This window comes from Castanea sativa, chromosome 6 (assembly GCF_040712315.1).
Source record: "Castanea sativa cultivar Marrone di Chiusa Pesio chromosome 6, ASM4071231v1".
NCBI classification, from domain to species: Eukaryota; Viridiplantae; Streptophyta; class Magnoliopsida; order Fagales; family Fagaceae; genus Castanea; species Castanea sativa.
In genome coordinates, this window is record NC_134018.1 from 17,973,775 (window position 1) to 18,001,083 (window position 27,309).

At 33.6% G+C, this 27,309-nt stretch overlaps 4 protein-coding genes across 6 annotated transcripts; 3 read left to right on the forward strand and 1 right to left on the reverse strand.

Annotated features, from left to right (window-relative positions):
* The first annotated feature begins 474 nt into the window (after positions 1-474).
* On the forward strand, positions 475-5,319 carry LOC142638445 (disease resistance protein SUMM2-like). 2 transcript variants are annotated; one of them, XM_075812480.1, is made up of 3 exons: positions 475-590; positions 1,623-1,853; positions 2,277-5,319. In XM_075812480.1, exon 3 carries the CDS (start codon positions 2,279-2,281, stop codon positions 5,234-5,236), a length of 2,958 nt encoding a protein of 985 aa, XP_075668595.1. In that variant the 5' UTR covers positions 475-590; positions 1,623-1,853; positions 2,277-2,278; the 3' UTR covers positions 5,237-5,319. The 2 variants fall into 2 exon arrangements, with proteins under 2 accessions (XP_075668595.1, XP_075668596.1); XM_075812481.1 differs by lacking the exon at positions 1,623-1,853.
* Positions 5,320-10,592: 5,273 nt separating this feature from the next.
* On the forward strand, positions 10,593-14,493 carry LOC142638406 (uncharacterized). The gene is made up of 2 exons (XM_075812441.1): positions 10,593-10,848; positions 13,905-14,493. Exons 1-2 carry the CDS (start codon positions 10,677-10,679, stop codon positions 14,201-14,203), a joined length of 471 nt encoding a protein of 156 aa, XP_075668556.1. The 5' UTR covers positions 10,593-10,676; the 3' UTR covers positions 14,204-14,493.
* Positions 14,494-16,616: 2,123 nt separating this feature from the next.
* LOC142638888 (uncharacterized) lies at positions 16,617-20,503 on the forward strand. 2 transcript variants are annotated; one of them, XM_075812958.1, is made up of 4 exons: positions 16,617-16,887; positions 18,066-18,136; positions 18,939-19,028; positions 20,300-20,503. In XM_075812958.1, exons 1-4 carry the CDS (start codon positions 16,764-16,766, stop codon positions 20,321-20,323), a joined length of 309 nt encoding a protein of 102 aa, XP_075669073.1. In that variant the 5' UTR covers positions 16,617-16,763; the 3' UTR covers positions 20,324-20,503. The 2 variants fall into 2 exon arrangements, with proteins under 2 accessions (XP_075669073.1, XP_075669074.1); XM_075812959.1 differs by having other exon boundaries at positions 16,634-16,887; positions 20,303-20,503.
* An 800-nt stretch (positions 20,504-21,303) lies between these two features.
* Positions 21,304-26,666, reverse strand: LOC142638339 (uncharacterized). Its single transcript, XM_075812358.1, has 7 exons — positions 26,107-26,666; positions 25,513-25,590; positions 24,638-24,672; positions 24,462-24,517; positions 22,291-22,386; positions 22,055-22,136; positions 21,304-21,548 (listed from the first exon to the last, which is right to left on the reverse strand). The coding sequence occupies exons 1-6, from the start codon at positions 26,527-26,529 to the stop codon at positions 22,078-22,080; spliced, it is 747 nt and encodes a 248-aa protein (XP_075668473.1). The 5' UTR covers positions 26,530-26,666; the 3' UTR covers positions 21,304-21,548; positions 22,055-22,077.
* Between the last annotated feature and the right edge of the window lie 643 nt (positions 26,667-27,309).

The window sequence follows — 27,309 nt, forward strand, 5'->3', positions numbered from 1 at the left end:
GACAGGTCTGCGACAGTGAGAGGGTGAGTGACAGAGAGTGGAGAGAGGCGCTAGAGAGAGGTCTGGTCTGTGCGAGAGGCTGGACTTGGGTTAATTTGAAAAACCCCTATTAGAAATCGAGTCTCAAACACTCGATTTCCAGGTGGTTCAAGTCACAAATACACGTCACCTGGAAACCGAGTATTTAAGAGTCGATATATAAATCGACTCTTAAAAACTCGATTTCCAGGTGGCCGCCACGTGGAAAATCACCATATCAGATCTGATCAACCCACAGAAATCGACTATATAAGAGACGATTTATAGCCTCAAAATCGACTCTCTAAGAGTCGAGATGCTAGTATTCTATAAAGTTCCGAAACAGTGCCTACTAACTATATTCTTCAGCCGTTAGGGCTATTTGCCCATTTCGTCCTTGCATGACTGATGACCCCGTCCCCACATGCTATCTGCGCAATATAATATCCAAAAAAGCTTCTGTACCCTTATGAGTTTTCAACTTTACTGCTAATCTTCCATTCATTCTTGCTAGAGAAATAGAAGTCTACAGTTCATTCTTCATCGTCTCTACTCTGAACCATCCAATTCAAGTGAGTACCACCTTCTCAAGCTTGATTACAATAAATTATCTGGATGCCTTTATATTTGGTTTCTTTCCTTTGCTCTCTTGTTTGGAGTTTTTAATTCTCTCATATTGGGTATCTTTTTTTCTTTTTGTTTTTTTCTTCTTCTTCTTCTTCTTCTAGTTCTTGGTGGAAAACAACCCATAAGCTTGTTTTGCGCTAATTTGGTTTTAATATGTAATGTAAGAAGTTTTGGTTTTTCTTCAAGATTACTTATCAATATTATGGTTAACAAATAAATTTATGTCCAGGGCTTTTGGTGCCTCAAGAAATAAGCAATCACACCAAAATTTCTCTTGCATGAGCATTGTTTCTGTTTTTGCCTATATATGTTCGCATCTTTAGTTTTGCTTCCTTGCATGAACTGCTAACTTATTTAGTTTACTCATTTCAGATAGTGTTTAAAGCAGAATACATGTTGGTAATAAATGTTGTTGCAATTGGTCTCCAAGACAAATGAAATTATTATAATCCTAGTGTCTCATATGAATTAAGTGTAAACTTAACCATGGGTATATAGGCTCATTTTTTGCAAGTCGGTTTTTGAGGATAAGTTTTACGTTTTTTATTAATGGAAAGTTAAAAATACTAAATTGAAAACAAATTAAAGGACTAAAATGTAAAAGTATTGAATTGAAAACATGTTAAAGCTATATGGTGTGATTTGTAATTTACCCCTTTTTTCTTTAAAACAATATTAATACTACAACAGGAAAGTATTGTAAATTCTCATAACTAAAGATCCTTGAAAGGAGAAATTGGCCTATCAGGGTAAATATGTTTCTTCCCGTCAGTACACTGTAGTTTTGTTCAACTCTTCTCTAAGACACCAGTTAATTCTGAAAATTTTTCAACTCACAGACTTTTTCCATTCTAATTCAGGAAAACCAGAATATGTTCTGCTCGCTTTGGTTTGTGTGTGTGATTTTTTTTCTACATTCAAGTACTTTTAAGATATCTAACTATGTTAGACTAATATTTGTGCTATGCTGATGCTAGGTCCTCTATAAATTCTGTTTGAGTAATCTTAGACACCCTTATCTGTCTTAGAATGTTGCCAAGTTGTCACTGCATCTCCATTGGTATATGCCTGGTGGCCAACTTATCTATGCAGGCAGTTAATTACATCAAGTTAAAATAGCTCTTTATGCATCAGTTGTTGAACTAAGTATCTGAAGCCACATTGCCAGCAATCATTCACTATTCTTTTCAGCAATTCCTTAAAAAGAGGTGATGATATTTTAAATCATGAAAGAATAGGACTGTATTAATTAATTTATTTTCATTAAAAATTAAGATAGGCTAAAAATTTATTTTAAATCATGAAAGAACAGTTCCATCTTCTTCTTTATACCTTTATATTCTTTTTAGTATGACTATTTTTGGAGCCGTAATGATATCTTAGCCATAAAGAATTGGTCCTTAATATCAAATTTTGTTTTATTTCATCTTCCCTCTTAATAGCCATGTTGTCAACCTAGCAAAAAAGTACTTCTCCTATTCTTTTGCTTAATATGTTGATCCCTCTGTGTGTGTGTGGGGGGGGGAACATCTTGGATGGAAACAATGTGTTGTTGTGTACAAAACTTTCTTTAGATTGATTTCATTCCAGAGTCAAATGTGAAAGGCTAAAATTTGCCTCTTTGGTATTAGGTATGGCAAAATTGGGAAAAATAATTGACATGGGGGAACAGCTATGCTATTGCAATAGCCTTGATGAAAAGATGCAAAAACTAAAAAGAAAATTGGAAGATCTGAGCAGCAGGGAAGCTGACATAAATAAAGAACTAGAATATGCAGAGTCACTATATTTAAAGAAACGAAGGCAGCAAGTTGAAAATTGGTTGACAAATGTACAGAGAATAAACAGGCAAGTTCATAGCCTGCAGCAAACACTGGAAGAAAGGAGATTGCTTGGGCGTTTACAGTTGTGGAAACGAGTGGAAGAGCTGACTGGAGAAGTGACACAACTTGTGGATCAAGGAAGATTTCCTGGAGGGCTCACATTTGAAGCACATGAGACCAAAGGAGATGCATTGTTGACAACAAAATTGGTGGGTCAAACATTTCAAACAAATAGGGATAAGATTTGGACATGTCTAATGCAGGATGAGGTCTTAATCATTGGCATTTATGGAATGGGGGGAGTGGGGAAAACAACCTTGGTGACTCATATCCATAACAAACTTATAGAAAATCCAAACACTTTTGATCATGTTTTTTGGATCACAGTATCACAAGATTTTAGCATTCATAAATTGCAGAATGATATTGCAAAAATACTGAATCTAGACCTTTCAAACGTGGATGATGAAAAGAAAAGGGCGGCAAAATTGGCCCAGGCTTTGATGAGAAGACAACAATCTGTACTCATTTTAGATGATGTTTGGAATCATTTTGTTTTAGAGAAGGTGGGAATGCCTGTCAGAGTCAATGGGTGCAAATTGATTTTAACCACGAGATCATTAGATGTGTGTCGAAGGATGGGTTGCCAAGTGAAAATCAAGGTGGAGCCCCTTTCAAAGGAAGAAGCTTGGAGCTTATTTTTGGAGAAAGTTGGGAACGAAATTTCACTTTCTCCTGAAGTAGAACATATTGCAAGGTCTGTTGCAAAAGAATGTGCAGGTCTGCCACTTGCCATAACCGTACTGGCTGGAAGCATGAGAGGAGTGGATGACATCTGTGAATGGAGGAATGCATTGGAGATTTTGAAAGAATCAAAACTAGGACAAGATGACATGGAAACTGAGGTTTTTCAAGTACTGAGATTTAGCTATTGGAGCTTGAATGATTCAAAAGTGCAACATTGTTTTCTATACTGCTCACTATATCCTGAAGATTATAAAATTAAAAGAGAGGAGTTGATAGAAAGGTTTATTGATGAAGGTTTCATTGACAGAATGAAGAGCAGGCAGGTAGAGTTTGACAGAGGTCACACTATTCTGAATAAACTTGAAAATTCTTGCTTATTGGACGGCATTATAGAAGATTTCCCAAATGAGATGAAGTGCATCAAGATGCATGATTTGGTTAGGGACATGGCACTCCAAATTGTGATTGTGAGTCCTCGATTCATGGTAGAAGCTGGCGTTGGATTGGAGGATATACCAGATGAAGAAAAATGGACAAAGGATCTTGAGAAGGTTTCTTTGATGTACAACAAAATATCTGAAATTCCTTCTAGTTTATCACCAAGGTGTCCTAAACTTTCAACGTTGATGCTTCAACATAATAGTCTAAGAAGAATACCAGATTCTTTTTTTGTGCATATGCATGGGCTCATGGTTCTCGATCTATCGTATAATGGCATTGAATATTTGCCAAATTCACTCTCCCACTTGGAGAATCTTACATCGTTGCTGCTTAGAGAATGTGATAAAATAGAACACGTCCCTTCATTAGCAAAGCTTTCTGCTTTGAGGAGGTTGGATCTTTGGCATACAGGAATTAGTGAAGTACCTAATGGTATGGAAATGTTGGTCAGCCTCAGATACTTGGATCTCTATGCACCCAATCTAAAGATGTTACCTGTTGGGACTTTCACTAAACTCTCTCATCTCCAATATCTTGTTGTTTACCGATCATCTGAAACATTAAAAGTGAATGGAGAGGAGGTAGCACACTTGAAAAGATTGGAAACTTTTAGCGGACAATTCAGTGAACTCCAAAACTTTAACGTATATGTCAAATCCTTAAAAGTGGGAGGACCTAGCAATTACCTACTTCAAATGGGATTAGATGACCCAGATGTCACACCAATTGAAAGTGACACCTTTGACAAACGTGTAATCTTAAAAAGGTGCAGTTTAAGTACAAGTAGAGGTGGAGGAGAAGATTCCCTTTTGCTCCCAGAAGATATTGAGTTCCTATATATTCAAGAGTGCAATGATGTAAGAAGTTTATGTGGTATTTCATCATTGAAAAATGCCAATAACTTGAAGGCCTGTGTAATTAAGAAGTGTAATAGAGTAGAGCATGTGCTGTCTCATTATTCATCCCCCTCTTCCATTCTTACTCTTCAAAGCCTTGAGTCACTACGGCTTGCATATTTGCAAAACTTAAGTGACTTTATTAGGTGTGACAGAGCTTTATCACAATCTCCGCCATTAGGCACCTTAGCCTGTCTCAAAGAATTTAGAATATACAACTGTCCAAATATAAAGAAGTTATTCATGCCTAGGTTGTTGATGTGCCTCCAAAACTTGGAAGAGATTCACGTAGAAGATTGTCGCCAAATTGAAGAAATAGTGGCAGCAGCAGCATCTGATGAAAATGAAGTAGAAGAAAATAAGGACAAAGGGCTTGGCACTACCATATTCGCTCTCCCTAGACTAAGGCATTTGCAATTGTGGGATCTGCCTCAATTGAAGATCATCTGCAATGATAATGCAGTACTAGTTTGTGATTCCCTCCAAGAAATAATAGTACGTTATTGCCGGAAGCTTAAGCGGATCCCTCTCTCACTGCCCCTGATTGATGGTCAACCATCCCCACATCCCTCTCTTCAAATAATAAAAGCATTTCCAAAACAATGGTGGGAATCACTGGAGTGGGACCATCCCAATGCCAAGAATTTAATTCAACCCTTTTGTCAATTCACACGATATGTATAACATCCCCATGTTGATAATTTCTTTCTTTCCATCACACTTTTATTTGTAATTTTAGAAAATTTTCCCCTAAAGAATTTTAGACCAACTTGGACATGTGTTCAAATTGTTTACTTTGCATTGAGAGTCCTTTTTCTAATTATAGCCCCTTCAGGTTACTAATCTTGCTCTTTGAATTTTCCAAATGTCTTTGTTGATATATCTTTTACCACTGAATTTTAACATAAAGCATATCATTCTTTATTGGGCTTTTTTTTTTTCATTTGTTTTTGTGTGGGTGTTCTTTTATAAGCTTCTGCCTCCCCACAAATGGTGAGCTGTTGATTGAGAGGAATTCATCTTGATGTACAGTTTATAGGTGAATATTGGTAAAATAATTTAGATTTTACCAAAAGCATTTTTATGATTCTGCTTAATGCTCAATTTTGTTTTCGAATCGTTCCAAAATGTCCTTCACCTTTGTGTAAACTTCAATGAACAGTGTGAGATGTTCTTAGGGAACTGGGTATGGCTCTGTTCACTCTATGGTTAGTTCTATTTATTTAAACACAGTCATCAATATCCCACTTTGGTCTAGTTTCTCTTCCTCAAGCTCACATTGATATAGCACAGCAAGTGTCTGGAGAAATCACAAATAGAAAGAGAATCAGAGTAATGAAGAATAGAGAGCCGGGAGAAATTATATTATTACAGAGAACTGAAACAATGACTACACAAAACAGCGTGAGAAGCCTCGCCCTATATATAGAGGTGTGAGTCTCTCCTCTCTAATTTACACATTTAGAAGCTTAACAAATTCAGTTTTTTACTAATTAAACTGCCTAACAATAACTCAACAAATTCAACGACTCCAGGTTTACTTGGGCTAACCAATTGCTGACTCGGACTGGAGGTATCACACATATCTATTTCTTTTCATCTTATTTTTATTTTTACTTTGTTTCTTGTAAGCTAATCATTTTTTAAAAAAAAATTAATGCCCCTTTTAGACCAGTTATTTTACTTCTTTATAAGTATCAATTAATTTGCTTATCATCGAGAATAGGATCAAGGAAGGCTGCTCTTATGACATGATTCCATTGGCATGGTCTTATAGTGGTGCAAGAAGCATGTGGAAGAGACAGTCAGCAAGGACGAACTCAACAAGCTACTACAATTTACAAAGCTGATTTTGTTAAAGTTGGTCAGGCAGTTCTCTATGATCTCATCAAGGCTGCAAGTTGTCTCAAAGGCAAGGACTTGTTAGACCAAGTATGCCAGAGAGCTGCAAACATAATTAAAGGTAAAAAACTAGAGGATATACACAAAACATTTGTCATCAAGAATAATTTTACTCCTAAGAGTAAAGCAAAAACAAGAAGGAGAAAGCTTGGTCCTTCGAGTGATGTCTTAGCATTCCTTTTCCTATTTATGGTTAATTTTAAAAGTTATGATTTGATACCCAGATGATGTGAATTGGATTAGATAAGTGTGTGTTATGGGAACGTGTGCTGGGTCATACCAATCTTTCCAAAATAATGGATTCAATTGAGAGACTAGTGGAATTGGACAGTTTCTTTAGTGCTGGATTAATTAAGGATTTGTGATTTTTTTTAAAGAAATTGATGCTAATCTTCACGGCTAACATCGCTTTTTACTGTATATGAATTACAATCTATTACCTTCATTACTGTGAAATTTGCTATGGCTTTGTACTATATAATAGAAGCCAACCAAGAGTAGGTATGGATAAAACCTAAAAATTTGATTTAGAATGGGTTAAGTTTCAATATAAGCCCATAATATATGGGCAATTTCATAAATAATAAAAGTGGAATAATGTTCAACTTTTCTCTTTATTTGCCATCATGTGGATTAACAACAACAACAAAGAAGCTTAGTTCAAACTACACTCCTAAGATTTAGCGGTGTTTAGATTTTATACCCTGAAATATTAAAATATGAATTTCACCTCCGAAATTTATATTTGTTTTCTATAAGTAGCCTCTCCGTCCATATTTTCCGTTAAGTGCACATAAACATGTCATATGTGTTTAATTCATCCAATCAAATGATGTCACATAATTAATTATGCCAAGTCATTTTTATTTAAATTGTTTGAAGTTTTGTTAGGCTAAGAAAATGATGTGGCATCGTTCTATTGGACTAACTAAACATGTGTGACACTCTTATGTGACATTTAACAGAATATATGGACAGAAAGATCACTTATGCAAACGGAGTATAACTTTAGAATATATAATCCAAAATCTAAAAAGGAAGTAAAATCCAAAGATCCCCAAAACTTTAAGGGTGAAGTTTACACGTTAACAAAAAATAAAATAAAAACATTTTAAACATATTTGGAAGCAAATTTTTTCCTACATATATTCCTTACTTAAAGGAAAATGCTAAAGTTACAAATTTTCTTACAAAATACTAATGTGGTAAATAGTTATTAAAAAAAAGTGATATCAAAGATAGCTCTAAATAAGAACTAGTAAGGGGGTAGTTTGAAATGGTATTTTTGTAGTTTGAGATGGATTTTTGTAGTTTTTTGAAATATGTTGGGTGAAAAAGTGTGTGAAAAAGTGTATAATGTTATTTAAAATGTAAAAATGTGAGTTTGAACTCTAATACCAAACAGGCCCTAAGAATTTACCACGTTAATCTATACTATTATTTAAGGGGCTTTTCCTGTTTGGATTCCTAATTTTTATAATTCTAAAATACCCTTATACCATATACTTACAAGTTTTTAACTAACAGAGATAAATATGTAAAATAAAACTTTTTTACTTTAATAACCCACAAACTTACGTACGCTTTGTCAGTTTACAACCCAATAACATCTACTTTCATTCTTCTTCAAATTAAACAAATTCAGTCTCAATGGTAAGTCCTCTTCTTTCTTCTTCTTCTATTTTCAGATTTGGGTTCTAAACAATTCAACATAATTTACACAATTTAAATGGCTTTTCAAGTTCTATCTTCTGCATCTCTAATCTAAATTGCAAGTTGTTCTTTCTTTTCTTCATCATTGACTATTGTTTGAGTTCTTACCTTCCATGGCTACCAATGATTTAGAATTTGAGTTGTACTTACCTGTGGGTGAATGAGATTTTTATAGGGATTCAATGGTATTTGACTATTGCTTATTACCTGTGATTGACTTCAATATCACATGCCTCAAAATCTTTTTTTTTTCTTTATATTTTCCTTCTTCATTTTTGTTCCTTTGCACCAACATGCATCTGTTTTTCTTTTTCTTTTTCTTTTTTCCTTCTCTTTTCCTTCTTCTTTTTTTTTGTTTTTGTGTGGATATTTTCAAACTTTTCAATTTTAAGTTTTAACTGACACAAACTCTTTTTTTTTTTTTTTTTGAAGTTGTCTATATGTATAATAAAGCCCAAAAGGAATCGCTTTGGCATAAAACTCTATTTGAGTGTTTGTTGTATACCTTTGTCATTTGTATCTACGTGTATTAGTTTTTTTTTTTTTTTTCTTTTTTGCTTATCTTTTCCTTTTGTATGTGGATATTTTCAAACTTTTCAGTCAAACACAAACTCTTTTTAAAGATTTTGAATCTAGAAGTTTATGAATAATGAATTGATGTTTATCACTTTGTTTTAAATTCAATTATTTTTGTTTGCTTGCAAAAAAAATTTTCAATTGTTTTTGTTTGAGATTTTTTAAAAAAAAAAAATCGTGATTTTGAGAGGAGGATATTTTTTTTCTTTCTTTCTTCAAAGTAACCCAAAATACTTATCTAATTTTTTTTTAAAGAGTAATCAAACAATTAAGAGTATTTGAGTTTTAAAAAAATAAATAAATAAATAAAGGAAGGACCAAGAAGTAACCGAATTCAAATAGAAAATATACTTATCTATGTGTATCAGATTTTTTTTTTGGCTTATCTTTTCCTTTTGTGTGTGGATATTTTCAAACTTTTCACTCAAACACAAACTCTTTTTAAAGGATTTGAATTTGAGAAGTTTATCAATAACAAATTGATGTTTATCACTTTGTTTAAATTCAATTATTTCTGTTTGAGATTTTAAAAAAGTGAGATTTTGAGAGGAGAATTTTTTTTTTTTGACATTTTTTTCTTTCTTTTCTTTAAAGTAACCCAACATACTTCCCTAAATGGTTCAAAAAAAAATGTACTTCCCAAAAAAAAAAAGATTAAAAAAAAGTAACCGAACAAGTAAGAGTATTTGAGTTTAACAAAATAAAAAAATAAAATTAAAAAAAAAACAAAAGAAAGGAAGGACCAAGAAGTAACCGAATTGAAATAGAAAATATACTTTTCAAATAGGGAAGAAGAGATTTAGAAGAACAAAAAAGTGAGAATTGAAATTTTAAAGGAATAGCAATTTTTAAAAAACAGCAATTTTTAAAAAAATAGAGGAAGAGATAAAAGAGGTTGAAATTTAGGATTTGATGAAAAAAATAATAGTTTAGTTTTATGTGGGAGTTAATGATATATTTTTACTGAATTATCCTCAAGTTTTGTTTGTGTTTGAATTCCTATACAAAAATAAAAAGGGAAAACTTTTGAAAATATGTTAGTGAGAGTTTGTGTTTGAATTGCTATTAAAAAAAGCACAAAATTTAAGTATCAAATTTTGTGATGGGAAAATATAGTAATCCAAAATTATAATGGATGCAAATTATTAACATATTTCACCTGCTAATGCATAATACTCATCACACCCCTAGGTTTCTTTTGTGATCGGGAAATGTAGTAATCCCAAATTATAATAAATGCTCTAAATTAACCATTACCCAAAAAATAGAAGAGCATCTGAGCACGCGCGTGAGCATGTGCTCAGAGGCTAGTATTCATAAAATTGTTGTAAAAATGTTTTTGTTTGTATCATCATCTATACTACTATTTAAGGGGCTTCCCCTGTTTGGATTCCTTATTTTTTAGTTCAAAAATGCCCCTACAGTCCTATGTTTAAGTAGAGACAAAATTAAAGAATAATTTGGTAAAAATGCAACTTTAACTAACACTAAAAATATTGCCTAAAAAATAAAACCACTCTCCTATTAAATTTTAAATTGATTTATTTACTTATAAATTAGATTTTTTAAATAAAAATTATAAATATATAAAATAATTAAATATAATTTTTTTTATACAAAATATGACCATTAAAAAAAAGCCTCATCGCACACACAAAGCGTGTGTGATGAGATTAGTTACTTTAGTTTGCGCATGCGACGAGGCTAGTTACTATTAACTAAAGTATTAAAATAGCCTCTAAAAAGTCCTTAAGTATCCGGTTAAAAAAAAAACCTTTATCCTTCCAATTACCAACTACCAAGGAATTTAAAAGATTAAAAATAAAAAAGAAAACAAATTAGACAATATCTTACTACATATTTACATTGATATGATACGATAGGAAATGCTCACAAAACCCATTACACTTCACAAAAGTACACCCCACCGTGTATGAATCGGAACGAAAACAAAATGTCTGACGCCGTTAGAATTGACAGAATCCGTATGCTGAAAGAGCAAGCGACCAATCCTGATCGACGGGACAAGATCAACCGGATCCTAACGGACCTAGGCAAGTTCGCCGTTGATTCCGCCGTCAACGACTCTCTCAAAGCCGTCAACGGTTGGTCCCTTCTCTCTCTGTCTCTCTCATTACGTTTATATGCGATTGTTTATTAATTTTTAATTTTATTTTTTAAATAATGTTTGAATTTGATTTGTTCAGTTCAGTGCTCCCATCGTTTAGGCTTTGTTTGTGCTTTGTACCTAAAAGTTGCTCATAAAACATCATAAATGATACAACTTCAGCCATACCAAAATCTAAGTGTGTGTTTTGCTGAGTCACATATTTGGTATCAAATGATAGAATGTTAGCTATATCAAAATCTAATAAATGAGAGATGTGTGTGCAAATATAACCACCCACTAGCACTCCTGAGAGTGGCAGTGGAATGCTGATATGGTTATTTTTGCGTGCATGTCTCTTAATTATTGATGATTTTGATACGTGTGACGTAGTATCATTTAATACTTTTTTCCCACGTCGGGTGTTTACAAGGTCAAATTAGTACACGATGAATCCCAATGGTAACTTGACTGGTCATTTTAGGGTATACCCCAAATGTGCCTAGCCATACCTATCATCATAATGTATTCTTCTAAAAAAAGCTATATATGTATGAAATGTTTTTTTTAATATACCTGGGTCATGTTTCCTGCCCCAAATTAGCAGCAGGTGGAGCAATGAACTTCCCCTTCCCTGAAGTACCCAATGGGGAGGATAAAACCAATTCTATTCGGATCAGGTCGGAGCGTGAACTCTTGGGGAGAAATTAAACTTCGATCCCTTGTTGGTTTTATTAGTTTAGATTTGTTGACTTTGGTGCTCTATTAGAAAGTGTGACTTGTTCTAAAATTGCTATGATTCTACTTTTTAATAAGTGTCATTTTTTTTTGGGTGCTTTAAGCCTTAGAAAGCTAGAGGAGCTTGATACTGGAAGAATATATGGTTCGAATTAGATTCACCGACGTAAAATTGAGTAAATTTCGTCATTTATTTATTTAACTTGTTTGGTAGTTGGGTTAGTCTTATAATGATACTATGCATTTCTTTCACTATGCAACTTTTTGATAATTATGTTGTTACAACAAGTGGGAGAAGACAGATTTGAACCCCGGTTCTTCTTATAAGGGAGACTAGGTTATGCCACTGAGCACAAGGCTATTGGCTATTCACTGTGCAATTTTTTGACCTCCTAGGAATTGGTTAAATTTGACACTAGTTTTGTTGTGTTCCATTGCTTTTTTGATTCTTTATTGAAAATTTTCAAACTCTCTAACAACGATCACCAATAAGACAATTTAAGATATAGAGATTTCCTTAAGCAAGCCATCAAAGGAAATCACCCGTGCCACCAAACTGCAATAGCCTCAGCTAATTAAATATGTGTCAGTGATGATCTTCTGTAGCTCTATTATGTTTGATGTGGTGCATTTGGAGGGAGCTTAATACATTTGAAGATGTGGAGAGTTTGGGTGATTAGCTTTTGGCCTTGTTTATGGGCTCTTTGTTTGATTGGTCTCAGGCTTGGGACTCACATCTGTGCTGGTGATGATCCATTGCTAGAAAGTAGCTACATCCAAGGATGAGAGAGACTTTGAGATAGAAATGAAAAGGGAGAGGTGGTGGTGAAAGGGGTTGAGTAAAATAAAATACGAGAAAGAGGCGAACTTATAAGGGGGGAAATCGGAGGCATACATGTGTTGGTATGAACCTGTTCTAAAATCATATTCGTTTACATAAAAATTAATGAATGGAACAGAGAAAGAATAGAGAGTCTGATAGGGGTGAAGTTGAAAAAGTGGGTAGCTAAAAATAACAAAGGTAGGATTTTTAGCTACAATTTGGCTAAGAATTTACTCCGCCTGATGTGAATTCTTTGCGCCATAAACTTATTTAGAGATGCATAAGCCTAATGATTTGCTATGAATTTCTGTAAAGTGGAAATTCCCCAAGATGTTGATATATCCGAGGCAATCTTTGATGGTTTTCCATTGAATATCTGCTTCTTTGCTGAAATGAGGTTTAAAATGCCAGTCTTATGCAGTAGTAATTTTTAGTCATAGTCATCATCTCAGGAAATCCTGGGTTCCTTATGACATAACTTTTGAAAAATCATAAGATTTTGAAGCTCCTCTCAGACACTGCACATTGCATCATTGAGAGATGCCCAATTTTTATTAAACCTAAAAATGGGACATGCTGCAGCATTCCAAGCTTAGAACATAGCCTATTCCACACCCATATGGGTGACCTTCAAAACGATGAGAAGACTGCTACTTCTACATTGAAGGACAAGGTTTGGCTAGGCTACAACCAACAATAGGAAGATGACGTGCAATGCACATGACTCGCTTAAAATGATTGTATACAATCACTTAAATGTGGTTTAGTAAGTCATGTGCATTGCATATGACAAGGACATATGTCATCTTCCAATTATTAGTTGTAGCCTAACTTTGTCATACATTAAATGCAGTATTTTTTTACATGAAGCTGTTATTTTCTGTGTATATTTGATGATATTGCTTTCTTTGCAGTTGCATTGTTAAGAAGTTATTGACTATCCAAATGATAATGATTGTTAGTGATTCCAAGGTGTCCTTGTGTTGACCCGTTATTTAACCAAGAGAAAGGTTTATGCCGTGAAACCTGATCAGCTGGAATAAATTTTATTGAGCTGTCTAGATTTCATACCTTTATGGCCTAATTGGTTATGGGTAGATTTCACTCTGAGTAGATTTCACTCTTTTCTTAGCATGGGTTATGGGTTTAACTTCAGAAAGTATACAATGCAAGATCACATCTTTTGATTAGACTACAGGTTGTCAACTTGGATATACTAATGGTCCAAATCAAGTTGAACTTTACAATTATCATTTTGGTTCTTCTGTTTCTTGTAGAGGTATGACTCCATCTTGGGTTATGTTTGGCTTAATGTCTCAGAGTTGTTTTATTGAATTTGTAACTATCAATACTGTCATTTGTAAATATATCTTTTCTGTCATCTTCATTAACTGCATTTTAGCTTTAAAATTAATAAGGATGTATATTGTCATACACCATTATTTCTGTTTCCCAACCTTTAAAATCTCTCTTCTCACACTTGAGTATTGCAGGTAGGAAGCAGGTGCATCAGATTGTGCAGGAAGGGTTCAAGCATCAACCTCCTTCCCCCTCTTTAAATGATGAGAATAAGTCTGAAGATCTTAAATTAGTAATGGAGGAGCTGCAAGCTGTGATGGAGGAAACGCAAGAAGACATGCATAAAGCAAAGCAAGGAAATAAGATATCAGCCAAATCTGTCAGTACATCAGAGAATCCAGAGCCTCAGAAGAAAACACCAAACGAAGGCAACAAGGAATTGCATCTTCCAAAAATGGATAAGAAAAGAGTTTTTATTCGTTCTCGGCTCTAAAATGGGATGAGTTTAACGACCTTGATGCCTGAAATATCGCATATCATATTGTTGACATGTAATAGTAGTAGACTTAGAATAACATGTTGAGGATTTGTATATGCATTCTGCTCTACCTTATGCCTGAAATATTGCAAATTGTACTGTCAAAATGTAATGTAATAGGATCAGAATAATATGTTGAGGATCTGTATATGCATTCTGCTCTACCTTATGCCTGAAATTACTCTAATTGTACTGTCAACATGTAATTGTAATAGAATCAGAATAAGATGGTGAGGATTTGTATTTATGCATTCTGCTCTATCAAGTCCTTGTTCAGTATAAGTTTGAATTATTGATAACCTTGTGAATCAAAAAGTCTTTTGCACACACTTTGCTACAAAAAGTACACGTCTAAGTTGAGATTGGATTAATTTTCACAAGTACCAATGGGGTTCCTATGTGTAAGTGATGTAATCTAATCATACATTAATAAATGTAAAAGTTGTGTCAAATTGTGTGCAAAAATATGTATTCAACTAGGGACGAACCCAAGTGGGGCCCAAGTATCCAACCCTTGGATCCATTTTTTTTTTTTTTTTGTAGTTATTATATATTTTATATTTGTAATTGGGCCACCTTCCAAAATCTTGGGCCTCCTTCTCCTCAATAAGCCCAACTAGCTTCAACCAAATAGCAAATATCTAATTCAAAAACTTAACAAAAATAATAAAAACCTTCACAATGGTGATTGTATTTTAGCAAAAAAAAAAAAACTTTTAACACCAAAAGACCAAAAAATCATATGTTCTTAGAGAAGCTAAAACTTTTTTTTTTTTTTTTGGTGCAACTATTGTAAATTAATATAAATATAAGTTGACTGTAGCAAGTTGTTAAAAATAAAATATTTTATTTTATTAAAATTATATCTCTTCCTTCAATTAAAAAACTCAAATTCTCTCACTTCCTTTATTATTATATGAGGTGTTTATATAATTTTAAATGAAGTGATTAAAAAAAATATAACATTTGATATTGGGTATATTATAAAGTGAGGTGGTAAAATAGATAAAGTAGCTTTTTAAGGTACTAAAAGCTAAAGTTTTAGTACTATCATTGTGAATGATTTAAATTCAACAAAAAAAGAAATTATATATACACACACTAGCCAGCCTAGTATTAAAAAAAAACATTGTTTTGGTTTTGTTTCTATCTTTGTTGGTAAATGATTGCATCTAATGTATTTCGAAACAAAAATTTTGAGTATTTATAATTTTTTAATACTATATGGATGTCTATTTGGGGTTTTTTTTTATACTCCGGATCCTGCTAACTTAAAATTCTAAGTCCGTCCCTGTATCCAATTGTACATAGAAGAACTCTCTTGTAAATTCACTTGCCTCTCTTACGAGTGTGTTTGTGCATTAGGAATACCTTGGACATACATACGTTTTGTTGTTCAGATATTATCTGAACTGTTTGGCAAAACTCAAGCACAAGACTCCTCATATATTCAAAGCTAAAATATGAAATATATGAATTCGGACACTCATTTCCAATCTTGTTGCATGGTACTGTGTTCAAAGAAAGAAGTGGATTCTGTATTAGTCTATCTAACACAGAACACTATATTGCTGTGTTCACTACTCAGGTGAGTCAGGTTGTAGACTTTATTGTCTATTTAAATCATCCTAATGTTTCTCTATTCTTGGTTTATTTTATGATGATTTACGTGTTATTAATGGTTAGAACTATGTACAAAATAGAGTTTGACTCCTTGAGAAATAGGTCGATTTACTTAATACCTTTAAGCCAAGAGATTAATAGGTTTTTTTTTTTTTGGGTAAGGTGGATTTGAACTTAAGTATTTTATTTGACAATAAGATGTTTTATCAATAATACTAATTAAAACTCAATCATTACTAGTTTCTAATGAAAGTTTATTTTTCTAACAACGGAAACATCCGTGTGACACCCCTGATGCATGGGTTAGTCCTTGTATTCGATTATTAAATGAACCAAACCTTGATATATAATTTTTTTTTTTAACTCAATTCAACTTGAATATGAAAAATAAATAACTAGACATTCTTGGACTTGCACTCAATTCGTTTATGATCTTTTATTTTTTATTTTTTTATTTTTTTATAATCACCCCTAAGCTGTTGTTTTCCAAACATATTTTTCATAAAATTAGTAAAAAGAGTTTTTTTTTTTTTGGCTCATGAACCATTTCAAGAAAGTATAATACCATTTTTTTAATAAATAGAAAAAAAGAAAAAGAAAAAAGAGGGCCCTTAGACACAGACTTGGACACTTGGTACATCTTTAACTCTTCCCAAAAAGAAAACATAAAAGCCCAAGGGCAATTTCAGTCATTTGGAAAAACAATTTCCATTTTTTTTGGTTTTGTTTTGTTTTGTTCTTTTTTATTACACTCCAACTCAACAGTCAACACAACTCCACTTTCTCTCAACTTCCACGCACAACACAGTTATAACTTAGACACACTGAGTCAGTGTCTGGAACAATCTAACAAAGTCTACACAAAACAAAAGAACACCGAACGAATCTTATTATGGCGGCGTGGACAGGCGCGGCTCGCCAAGCCGTGAATCTGGCTCGGCTTTCCTCCCCAAAAACAGCTTCAACTGCTCAAGCCGCTTCCCTCATTCATCGGCGTGGTCTCGCCGGTGGTGGCGGTAATCTCCCATTCGTTCCCTTTTCTTTCTTTACTCCTTGTTTGGTTGCTGAGAAAAAAAAGAGAGTAAAGAATGTCGATTTTCTTAAAACGAATTCAGAATTTGGTATATCATTTCATTTGTGTACTTGGGTTTTGTTTGGTTCCTACGTTTATGTGATGGAATGTTTGTTTGAGAAACATTCATTTAGGCTTTTGAGTTGTTGAATGTGACCCGTGTCCGTGTGGTATTCCACTATCAGACTGCTCTACTAACGGATAATAAAAAAATAAATAAATAACTAAAAAAAGTCTTTATCTTTATTTGTTTATATTTGTGAATGTTTAAGCGCGCTTCAAAAAGCTCAATGCTCAAAGTCCCAAGGATTAAGCTCTTTGCTTGGCCGAAGCAAAAAGCTGGTTTTATAAAACATGCATATGGTACTGCAAAAAGCACACCTAGGTGGGCTTTTTTTATTTCTGCTTAAAAATATAAGAATCTTTGAAATCAATCGTGAAGGGACTGACATGAGATATATATATATAAAAGGTGTTGTATACATATAAAATTGTTTGTTTGTTCACATAGCAAATGGAATGAACATGGATAATTTACTATTCTTATGATTTTTGGTCCTTGTGTTTTAACCATATTCCTAATCATAGCTATTACCCTTATATATTTTTATAAAGCGTAAAAGATTTATATAAAATGTTATGTTCAAACTTCATATGACTAGATTATTATTGACAATTGTTTTCAAATTTGCAATATAAAAATATTAAGAAATTGAATTAAATTTTGTGTCATTGCACCATCCATTTGAGCTAAAGGGCAAAACATATTCTTATTTTAAATTTAATAACTTTTTATAAAAAAATTATAATTTATGAATCTTGCATTGTTTCGTAGTAAGCAGATGCACAATTTGTATATTTGACGTATTTCCTCTATTAAAAGGTCATGCACAGTGCACAAAACTCATATTTTTGTGGGATTTGGAAGAGGTGATTGAATAAAATTATTGTACTTATTATAAAAATATGTACCGAATCTTGCTTTCAAAGGTTATTTTATATTTTGTATTTCAAAAATGTATGCTTTGTTTCAGTCATGTGCACAGTGCACATTTGTGCTTTGTGCTTTGCATTTAGGCTCAATGCTTTTACAAACAATATTTAGTTTGAGCCATATTGCAGATCATCATGGACCTCCAAAGGTGAACTTTTGGCAAGATCCATTGAGCCCATCTAAATGGAAAGAAGAACATGTAAGTCCTTTTCTTTTTTGGAATTTTTTACAATGTGTGCTCTTCTTATGATGGGATTGCTTGCTGACCCAGTGAGATTATGATTATACATTATTTTTTCATGGTGCTGGAGAAGTAACCATGTATCATATGTATGTCACTAGACACTTAGTTGTGGTTCTATTGAAAATAAAAGTATTTTCAAAAAAGTAATGTTATGCACCATTACTTTCTAAAACAAAAATGCTATACATATTGTAATGGTTAGTTACCTTCTTTTATTCATTTTTTGGTATGTTTTGGTTGAGCTCTACCTCAAACGGCACATCTTCTCTCATCCGAACGGACTGGTTGGAGGTTAAGTGCAGGCTTCTAGACAAAAAAGAGTTCGTATGCAAATTATCAATTAAACAAAGAATGAGTTATCTCTCCTCTACATTTTGACTTCTCATAAGAAAGAGAATCATCTCTTCTACATTTTGTGTTCATAACTACGTTGGTCATTGGAAAGATTTGTGACATAACTGAGAGCCACTCTGATTTCTGGGACCAAATTACTGATGTCCTGGATCCTTTTAGCTTCCAAGAAAAGAAAGCTTTTCAGTTTTAATAATAATGGGTGTAGTACAAATTTGAGCTTGGGATCGAGGAGACTGTAGTGAGAGAGGATATATATTCAACCATGAAATGAATTAGAAAAAGGGATCATTTCAGTAACAGTCTTATTACAGAAGGTCAAGCTGATTGAAGAACTACTTTGTTTATTGTTAATGAAATGTTTCACCAAGTTTTTTATTTTTATTTTTTATAATACTTTTTGCAGTTTGTGATTGTCTCTTTGACTGGATGGGGGTTACTTTTCTATGGAGGTTACAAATTTTTCACTAAAGGCAAAAATGGCAAGAAGGAAGAGGTATTGTGCTCTACCTTTTGATTTATGATCTTTGTTTGTTTCATATTTATGATATGATTTTGCTTATCAAATTATCCTTTCTAATAAAAAATGAACGAAAATATTGTTACATTAGTTGCCTTCGTAACTAATGTAGAAAAATTTAACTTTAGGGATTTTCTGGGCATCTGTAGGTTAAAAAACATGGTGCTCTACCATGTGAGTTGGTAATTTTGGTCTGGTTCAGATTTACAAATGAGTGCTCTTAGATGTCCCAGAGATAAAGGGTGTTTATATATATATATTTGCAAATTTTGATTTTTGTAATCCTAATTTGTTTTTCTGTTAATATGTGTTTGTATGTGGATTTCTTTTCTGTGTGAATATGTATGTATGTATTGATGCTGTTAATGAATTGGAATTATATAATAATACTGTGACGGGATTTTTAGATCAGATCCCTTACTTGAGATAGGAGCAAACTTTATTTAGTGTTTGCAAATTCCTAAGTTAATGCCACATATAAATGCTTGCTGACGTTGATGGTCTCCTTTATTGGGGGAGCTCGTTCATCAACAAGTGGTCTCATATTTCATCACCTTGTGGAGTAGCGTTGCTGCTATTACCTCTTGGGACTTGCCATGAGACTTACATCTCTATTACAATGATTTTGTTTTTTTGAAATTATAAATCTTAAAAAAAAAAAAAAAAATTGTTAGGGATGTTGGGAAATTTTTGTTTACTTCATTCCTTTAATCCAAATTTCCAGTATGAAGTTTTAGTTTCCTTGTATACAACATTTTTCCTTGTGATACTCTGTATTCTAGTATGATAGGCAACCAAGATAAAATTACCCCGCGTATAGTATAACTTTTTTTATCCTCATCAACATTCTGGAGCATTCTTAGCTTCAATGTCACCCTCAATAGATTTATGTGTTGGGGTTAAATATTCTTAATTCTCAAATTTAATCTTCTGCCTAGACCTTCTTTGCATAACAAGTTTAGGAGCTCAATCTGGAGCTTAAAACTTGGCCATAATAAAAGATTATTGTTTGTTAAGATTATCGTGGATCTCATGATTGTTTATGTATTCCACCAATTTGATTAACTAGGGCATTTAGCACTTGCCATACAAGTCTCATTCCTTGTACAATGGGTATTTTTTAATGGTATTTTCATGAACCACAGACGCGTGTTTAGCTGTTCATTTTTTCCTGGACAATTTTATGCCTCTAAAAAATCAACGTTTTTTATTTTGTGTTGACTCTGACTTACCATGCCTGTTTGCAGAAGGTTGGAGAACCATCGCACTAGATTTTCTGTGGCAGTTCTACATGCAAATAAAATCCTTGCTTGGCTTAACGATCTCTAGAATGAGGACTTTTGGCCTTGTTGTGTAATGAGACATGCTAGTTTTGAGTTCTGCTTTAGTTGTACATGAATACTAAAAATGATGGATTTTGAATGCTATCACCCTCCCTCTCTCTCTCTCTCATATGGTCGTTTAGATACTATGATTCATCTACTACACCTTTTCTTGAGTTATATCACTGGACCCCAGGAATTTTTGGATTGATGCATTTTTAGACCTTCATATTCAAGAAGATTTGTTATGTTTTAAGATTTTGGGAGATGTGCTCAGCTCGTACAATTTGGGCCCATGCGGAGGAAAGTGGATGTGGAAAATAAAAAGGTTTATGAAGGAAAAATTCACCATATTAACAGCATAGTTCCACAAAATCTAATATAATGGACACATTCACAAGACCAAAATCAATTGATTTTAATCAAAATTGCAGTTTCCAATTTAACATGTTCCAATGGGTTCTTCATTGGTCACAGAGGGTGACTTCTGAGGCGCAAAACAATTTATGCCCCTTATTTTACAGTCAAGTTGGATCACACCCTGGATTAGTGAAAGTTCAAAAGAGAATTATGATAAACCACTCTACTAGGTGTGGGAGTCCACCCTGATCATCCTATGATAAAGAAAGAAAAGTAAAACCAACTCTTAGCCCACCCAAATTTGGATCACACCCTGGATTAGTCTACCCTGAATCCCTGATCATCTATGACAAAGGATGGCCCATTTTTCAACAAATGACTTGTAACAATTATTTTTTCCACCGAAGATGCCTAGAACAGAATTTTTACCAAAACAACATGCATGACTACTCATACAGAGCAAATACATTTCTAATGAAAGATATTAGCACATGCCTTGCACGTTGTCATGCTAGTTAAGAGAGTTTCTTCAAGCAGGTGTGAGTTAGCATTGGGTGGAAGTGAGACAATTTACTTCAAGCTCATCTGAGAGTCCGTCTATTAAGCAAACAACAACACAGCCTTCTTACAATTCTACGAGTTTCTATCTCAACAAACTTGTTACAGTAAATGATTTACAAAAATATAACACAAGAAACATCACTGTCAAAACTTATATTACAGTTTGCGATGTCACTGATTAGCTAACCGTTCCTCCCTAGTATCGTTGGCCCTGTTCATTCAGGGTGTCTCCAGTTCACTATGACAGATATACCTGCATAAAAGGAGGCCCAGCCATGGAATTTCTGAAGAGTTATCTTGAAGGGCAAGGAGAAATGTCCACTGGCTTTAAAAATAAATATATCTTTTTGTTCCTAAAATATATCCCAGGGCTAGGCTCTATGTTCATCCTTAAAATTAAAAATGTTACATTTTGTCATTCTGTCCACTCCTATTAAGTTTCAAGGACAAAGATAAAACTTGGATGATATGTCAAAGACAACAATAGAACCTCAACTTTTTTCTTTTCTTGTTTTGTTCCTAAAATATAGTTTAATTCCTATTTTCATTTCTAAAATATCAATTCTATTAGACATGCTGACACAAATAAAAACAAAGTGGACTTAAGGACAAAATAGGTGACATTATAAATTTTCCAAGATGAAAATAGAACCTTTTTTTTTCAAACAAGGTAACCAAGAATATTTCTACAAAGCCTATATTATCATCACATTAAATCAATAATTTGAAAAGACCATCACAAGGATCTTTACTGCATACCAGTCTATAATGGCTATGAGGCCTCAGTCTGCATCTTTTATTTCTGCTTCAACATCAACAACTGCTTTAGAAGAATCTTTTCCTGGAAAAGACACAAGTTCAGGAATATAAATATATGGGTGCTAATAACCATAAAATGCAGTATTTTTATAAAAATATATATAAGATATAAAACTTACATATTTGATTGCATAAATTCTCAAAGAAAAAAAAGCAGCAAGCTTTGTAGAGAATACCTTTCTTGGAGCGGGAAAAATCATTGAAAGCCTGCCCAAATGTTGTAGATTCGTTTGAGAACTGCACAGAGTCCCTTACAAACTTATTGTCCACCACTGAAAATAAAGCCAACTGTCAAAATGAGAAAAATGAAGACATACATACATATACTATAAGTTACCAGAACAAATTTATTTGAATCTATGAGAGACAAATGAAATGCACCAACTAGGATGTTGGCTAGAAAATCCATAATACTGCTAAATAGAGCCATTGATAAGACATTGCTAGGATTTTAGTGTAATTCAATTACGGTAAAAAGTCTATTATAAGCTGTTTTGAAGCTGCCCGAAGAAGTTCATTTGAAGAATTTCTTGTGGGCAAAGGTATGGATCTCGCTCAAGCAACGGAGGTAACTTGCTCAATAAAGAGATAATCTCGCTTGAAAGAAATAATAAAATGAACCCGAGACTTCGCCCGTTCCTTGTTCAAGGCTCAAGCAAAAATGCCCAAGTTCCTTTCCCTGGTTCTGTTTTGACTTTTGACCTAGTTTTGTGCCATCTCTTTAAACCTTAAATTTGCACCTATATAAAGCTACATTTGCACGCTTCTTGCAGTGAGTAGAGGCAGCCACACTCTGTGTTATTGAGAGACTACTTTGTGCCTCTTTTCAATTAAGTCAAAATACAAAAACCTTAGTCGTTTACTCACTCATCTAGTGAGCCAAAGAGTGCTTGAGAGATTGAAACCACTTGGTTCTTTTCCCAATAAGGTTCACTGCAGAAAAAATTTCAATGAGGTTCTTTGGAGAGCCAGGGGTTCTAGTTTGTGCAGACGAGGAGTTTGTGGAGGAGATTTGTTGAGGAAGATTCCAAAGGTTCTAGGCTAGAAAAGCAAGCAAGGCATTTGCGGAGGTGGCAATAGAGAGTCTAGCAATAGAAAGGTTTTCTAAGTAGACTATTGTAACTATTTTTTCTTAGTGAATTTTCTACGGGATTGGGTTCCCAAAGTTGTTTTTCCATCAAAGAGGTTCTTATTTGGTTTTCCACTGCGTTACCAAATCTTGTGTCATGCTTTTATTTGCTTTCATATTTATTGCTTATAGATTTGGTTTTGATATCTGCAGTGAAACTGTATTACCTTGTGGATTACTTAATCTGCAATTGAACAATAAATCCATAATTCCACTGTATTAATCACATAAGGGTCTAAATAGATTTTTTAGATATCTTAACTGTTGTTGATCATCTTTATATATCAATAATGGACTTTTTTTGGCCTAAAAGAAGCATATTTCAGGGCTCTGTGTTTGATGCATCTTTAGAGCTTCCCTAGTTTGTTCCAGTTTTGGGCCACCTTGAAATTTTATACAACACAATGATCAGTGCAAAATCCTTTCTATCCATAGGCAGAGAGGTAAGAGGAGAAAAAGGAATGGGGTGGGACAGGGAGGGGGGGTGTTAATATAGGTCACTCGACAAACTGCAAAGGTATGACTGATTATAGCTTAGACTTGGCTTTATCAATCAAGGGAACAAATATAAGTCCAAAAGGTGAAGCCTAATTATTGGTAGTGAGAGCCAGAGAAGTGGAATTAGTTTGAATCACTTTCAAGTGCACTGGAAGTTGATCAACAAACCAAATGGAGCACAACTAAATAGTGTCAACTAACTCCCTTCTGATCACATCATTATGTATGAGCATGACAATATTAGTCTATATTACAAATAATGATGACATATGGATAACATAAAAACAGAAAATCAAAGTTACATGGTCTGGATTTAAAAAATATGTAAATTAAAAAAATAAAAATAAATAATAATAATAATAATAATAATAATAATAATAATAATAATAAAAGATAACAACAAAGTCACCTGACTAAGTTTGTCAAAGCTGCGACTAGGAATGAAAGGACAATTTTCAATATCAAACAGTAGTTTATCATTAATAATCATAAACCTATCAACAGTACTTCCACCAAAATTTTATAAAATACAAATGTTCCACCTGACAACTCTAAAGGCTTGCTAAAAGTTAAAAGCTCAATGACTATACACAACTAACGACCAACTTAGTGAAATTCAGCCATATTATGATTAGAAGTATCACTGCAAGTTAAATGCCTACACCCTACTACTGGAACAAATTGATAAAAGGAATTCAGGAAATTCATATTTAACTTTACCAGAGAAAGGTTGAGTGCAGAAGGGGCAAAACTGTAAATCATCGTTTAGGGCGGATCTGCAAAGGATAACATTACTGTCAAGTCAGAAAACTCATATTGCAGTGTCATCAACAATAGTGCAAAACCAAGTCTCTGTAAGCTAGTTTGACATCATTAAAGGTCTCGACAACTCTTACTTGAAAACTTGAAAATCATTTCCACAGTTTGGGCACTGCAAATACCACACAAAAAAAAAAAAAAGGAAAATAAATCAAAGAAGTCATGAGATGGAAGAAGAATAATTATTCCTTTACCTTCTAAAAATACCCACAGGAAATTGTTTGTAAAATATTAGATGACAAGTAACTACATACTCCACGATGTAAGAACTTTTTTTTTTCTTTTTTTTCGTTTTCAGTAAATAGGTCATTATTTATTTTTAATACAATTTCTGATATGGAAAGAAAGGTTTGAGCATCAAACATTTGGTTCATGCTAGTCATCATCCATAGAGAAACAAACCAGCACTGCATCCTGTTTATCCAGCTAGATCATCCATTCAATGGTGCAACTATTATATAGAAATTAGAAATCCTGATCATCTAACTAATACATATGCTATTCATTTCCAAAAAAACAAATCAAACGAAGCCGATGAATAAACAGTCAATCCTCCATGTGTTTAGGATCTCTAATGTATAGAAGCCCCTAATGAATTAAGCAAAGTAAACTTAGTTTATTCAATAGGGGTGATGACTTGCCAGTTGCCACATAATTAATTAATCCCATAGTATATAACCATCCACTCATATGCAAATTTATACAACATGCTAAGGCCTTAATGATAAATTTGAACACAGCCCGACCAACAGATGTAAAAAATAATCTTCAGTACTTGAACCAATGTTATGAGTTACAGGTTCACGAACTATTAAAGAAAAAAATTAAGTAACAATTTTGAGTTACAATTTTATGAAGATAATATAACTGCTTTGTACAACTCATAAATAGCCAGTTGAAGAAACCAAATATTTTCAAGAATGGAAGTAGCAGAAAATTGAAGAAGCCTCACAGTGCCTTGAACTATATCCCGTCCAGCCCACCAGAGAAAAGCACCCAAGCCAATGATTGGTACAAGCACTGCAAAGAGCTGTTTGTGAAAACGCATCAGCTAATTAGATTTAACCACATATACTGATGTCACAGTCAACATGAATCTATAAAATGGCCTTGCAACACAGTTATGCGATTAGATTCATACAAGTAGAGAATACACACACACACACACACCAAAATCTACCAGGTGTAAGAAGCTGGGAAAAAAGTAGGTAATTCTTGATATATAGACAATCATGTACAACAAAATAATAGAACAGACCACTCATACTTCACATAATTCCATGAACTGGAAAAGGCAAGTCTATAGAGACTTATTATTAAACAATTGCAACAAAGAATAATAAATTGAACAAACACCAATAACAGCATCAGGATATAGAGCAAACCATCACACTATGTAACGCTAAAACAACTAAATGAGTGAATATGATGCTATAAAGAAGTCCATATATCAGTTGAATAAATTGTACACAACACACTCATATTTTAGTTGAACTAAATCTACCCACACACACATATAGAAAGAGAGAAAGAGAGAGAGTAATACCCAAACGGAAACAATTGCATCCAGAACCCAACCAAGCTGGCCAGTAAATGAAAGATAAGTCAGTCCAATAGCCAAAGCAAGATTACCCAGAAGTCTAGCAGTGGCACCATCATCTCTCCCACCTCCACCACCACCACCACCATTAAACCCAAACCCCTGATTAAACCTCACCACAACCACTCTTTTCTTCCTCTTCCACCCTTCCTCTCTCACCAAAATCCCATCCCCACACTTACTCCCACCCAACAAAGACCAGCTCTCCCCATAAGCCTTCAACTTGAACCTATTGTCTTGCAAAGAACCAAGCTTTGCTCTTAATAGAGAGTAACACTTACTGGGTTTTTTCTTGTGTATCTCATACTTCAGTAAAGATTCAAACTTGAAGGCTGAAATATTAAGAGAGATTTGCAAAAGGGGTGTCATGACAAAAATATATGTTAACCATAAAAAAACTTATATCACTGGTTTTGGATTGGGTAGACTATTGGGAATTTCATTGTGGCTTAAAATGGAATAGATTTTTTTCTGTCAGCCTTTATTTCCTTTGGTAACGCCTGTACATTCTAGTCTCTGGACATATGCATTAGTATTATCCTCTATGAAGGTAACACGTGTGCTTCAAGTGGCCAGTTTGTAGTTTGGATGAGTTGTTCACTTTTACTCTCAAATTAAACGACTAACGTTTAGGCAGAACGACAAATAAATGGGTCCCATAACGCATTCCCAAGATGTTTAAATCCAAAATTGTAAATAGCTTTTAATATATTTTATCCAAAACTATAAGTAAATGTGGATCATTTAAAGGTAATAAAATGTTCATAAGAACTCTTTATCCATTTGTGTTATAAAAAAGAACCTGTGTGTGGGAATATGTCCCACATAGCTTGTGTTGCATGGTGTGCGTGTGTTTATAACTAGCTCCGCAACTTCAATTGTTTTTAGCAGTTTTGGAGTTGGTGTGTTGATTTGAATATGTGTGTTATTAAAATAAAATAAAAAACTTTTTATGTATTAAATGATCAATACATGCAGGACCTAAATAAGAATGAGTCACTAGACATGGCAAACATGCAGGTCAGGTCAATCGAGTTATGGGCCAAACAGAGTAAGAGTAAGAGAAATAAGAGCGGGTCGGGTCAATCGGGTTATGAGTCAAACAAATTAAGAGTAAGAGAAATAAGAGAGAAATGAGGACAATAGTGG

Excerpts from the sequence above, each read along its gene's own strand:
- LOC142638339 (XM_075812358.1), bottom strand. The coding sequence starts at position 26,529 with ATGACACCCCTTTTGCAAATCTCTCTTAATATTTCAGCCTTCAAGTTT. Across the intron at positions 24,518-24,637 it reads AATGATTTTCAAGTTTTCAA|ATCCGCCCTAAACGATGATT; the intron begins GTAAGAGTTGTC and ends TATCCTTTGCAG. Across the intron at positions 22,137-22,290 it reads TTTTTCCCGCTCCAAGAAAG|GAAAAGATTCTTCTAAAGCA; the intron begins GTATTCTCTACA and ends TGTCTTTTCCAG.
- LOC142638445 (XM_075812480.1), top strand. The coding sequence starts at position 2,279 with ATGGCAAAATTGGGAAAAATAATTGACATGGGGGAACAGCTATGCTAT.
- LOC142638406 (XM_075812441.1), top strand. The coding sequence starts at position 10,677 with ATGAATCGGAACGAAAACAAAATGTCTGACGCCGTTAGAATTGACAGA. Across the intron at positions 10,849-13,904 it reads CTCTCTCAAAGCCGTCAACG|GTAGGAAGCAGGTGCATCAG; the intron begins GTTGGTCCCTTC and ends TGAGTATTGCAG.
- LOC142638888 (XM_075812958.1), top strand. The coding sequence starts at position 16,764 with ATGGCGGCGTGGACAGGCGCGGCTCGCCAAGCCGTGAATCTGGCTCGG. Across the intron at positions 16,888-18,065 it reads TGGTCTCGCCGGTGGTGGCG|ATCATCATGGACCTCCAAAG; the intron begins GTAATCTCCCAT and ends GCCATATTGCAG. Across the intron at positions 19,029-20,299 it reads AAAATGGCAAGAAGGAAGAG|AAGGTTGGAGAACCATCGCA; the intron begins GTATTGTGCTCT and ends GCCTGTTTGCAG.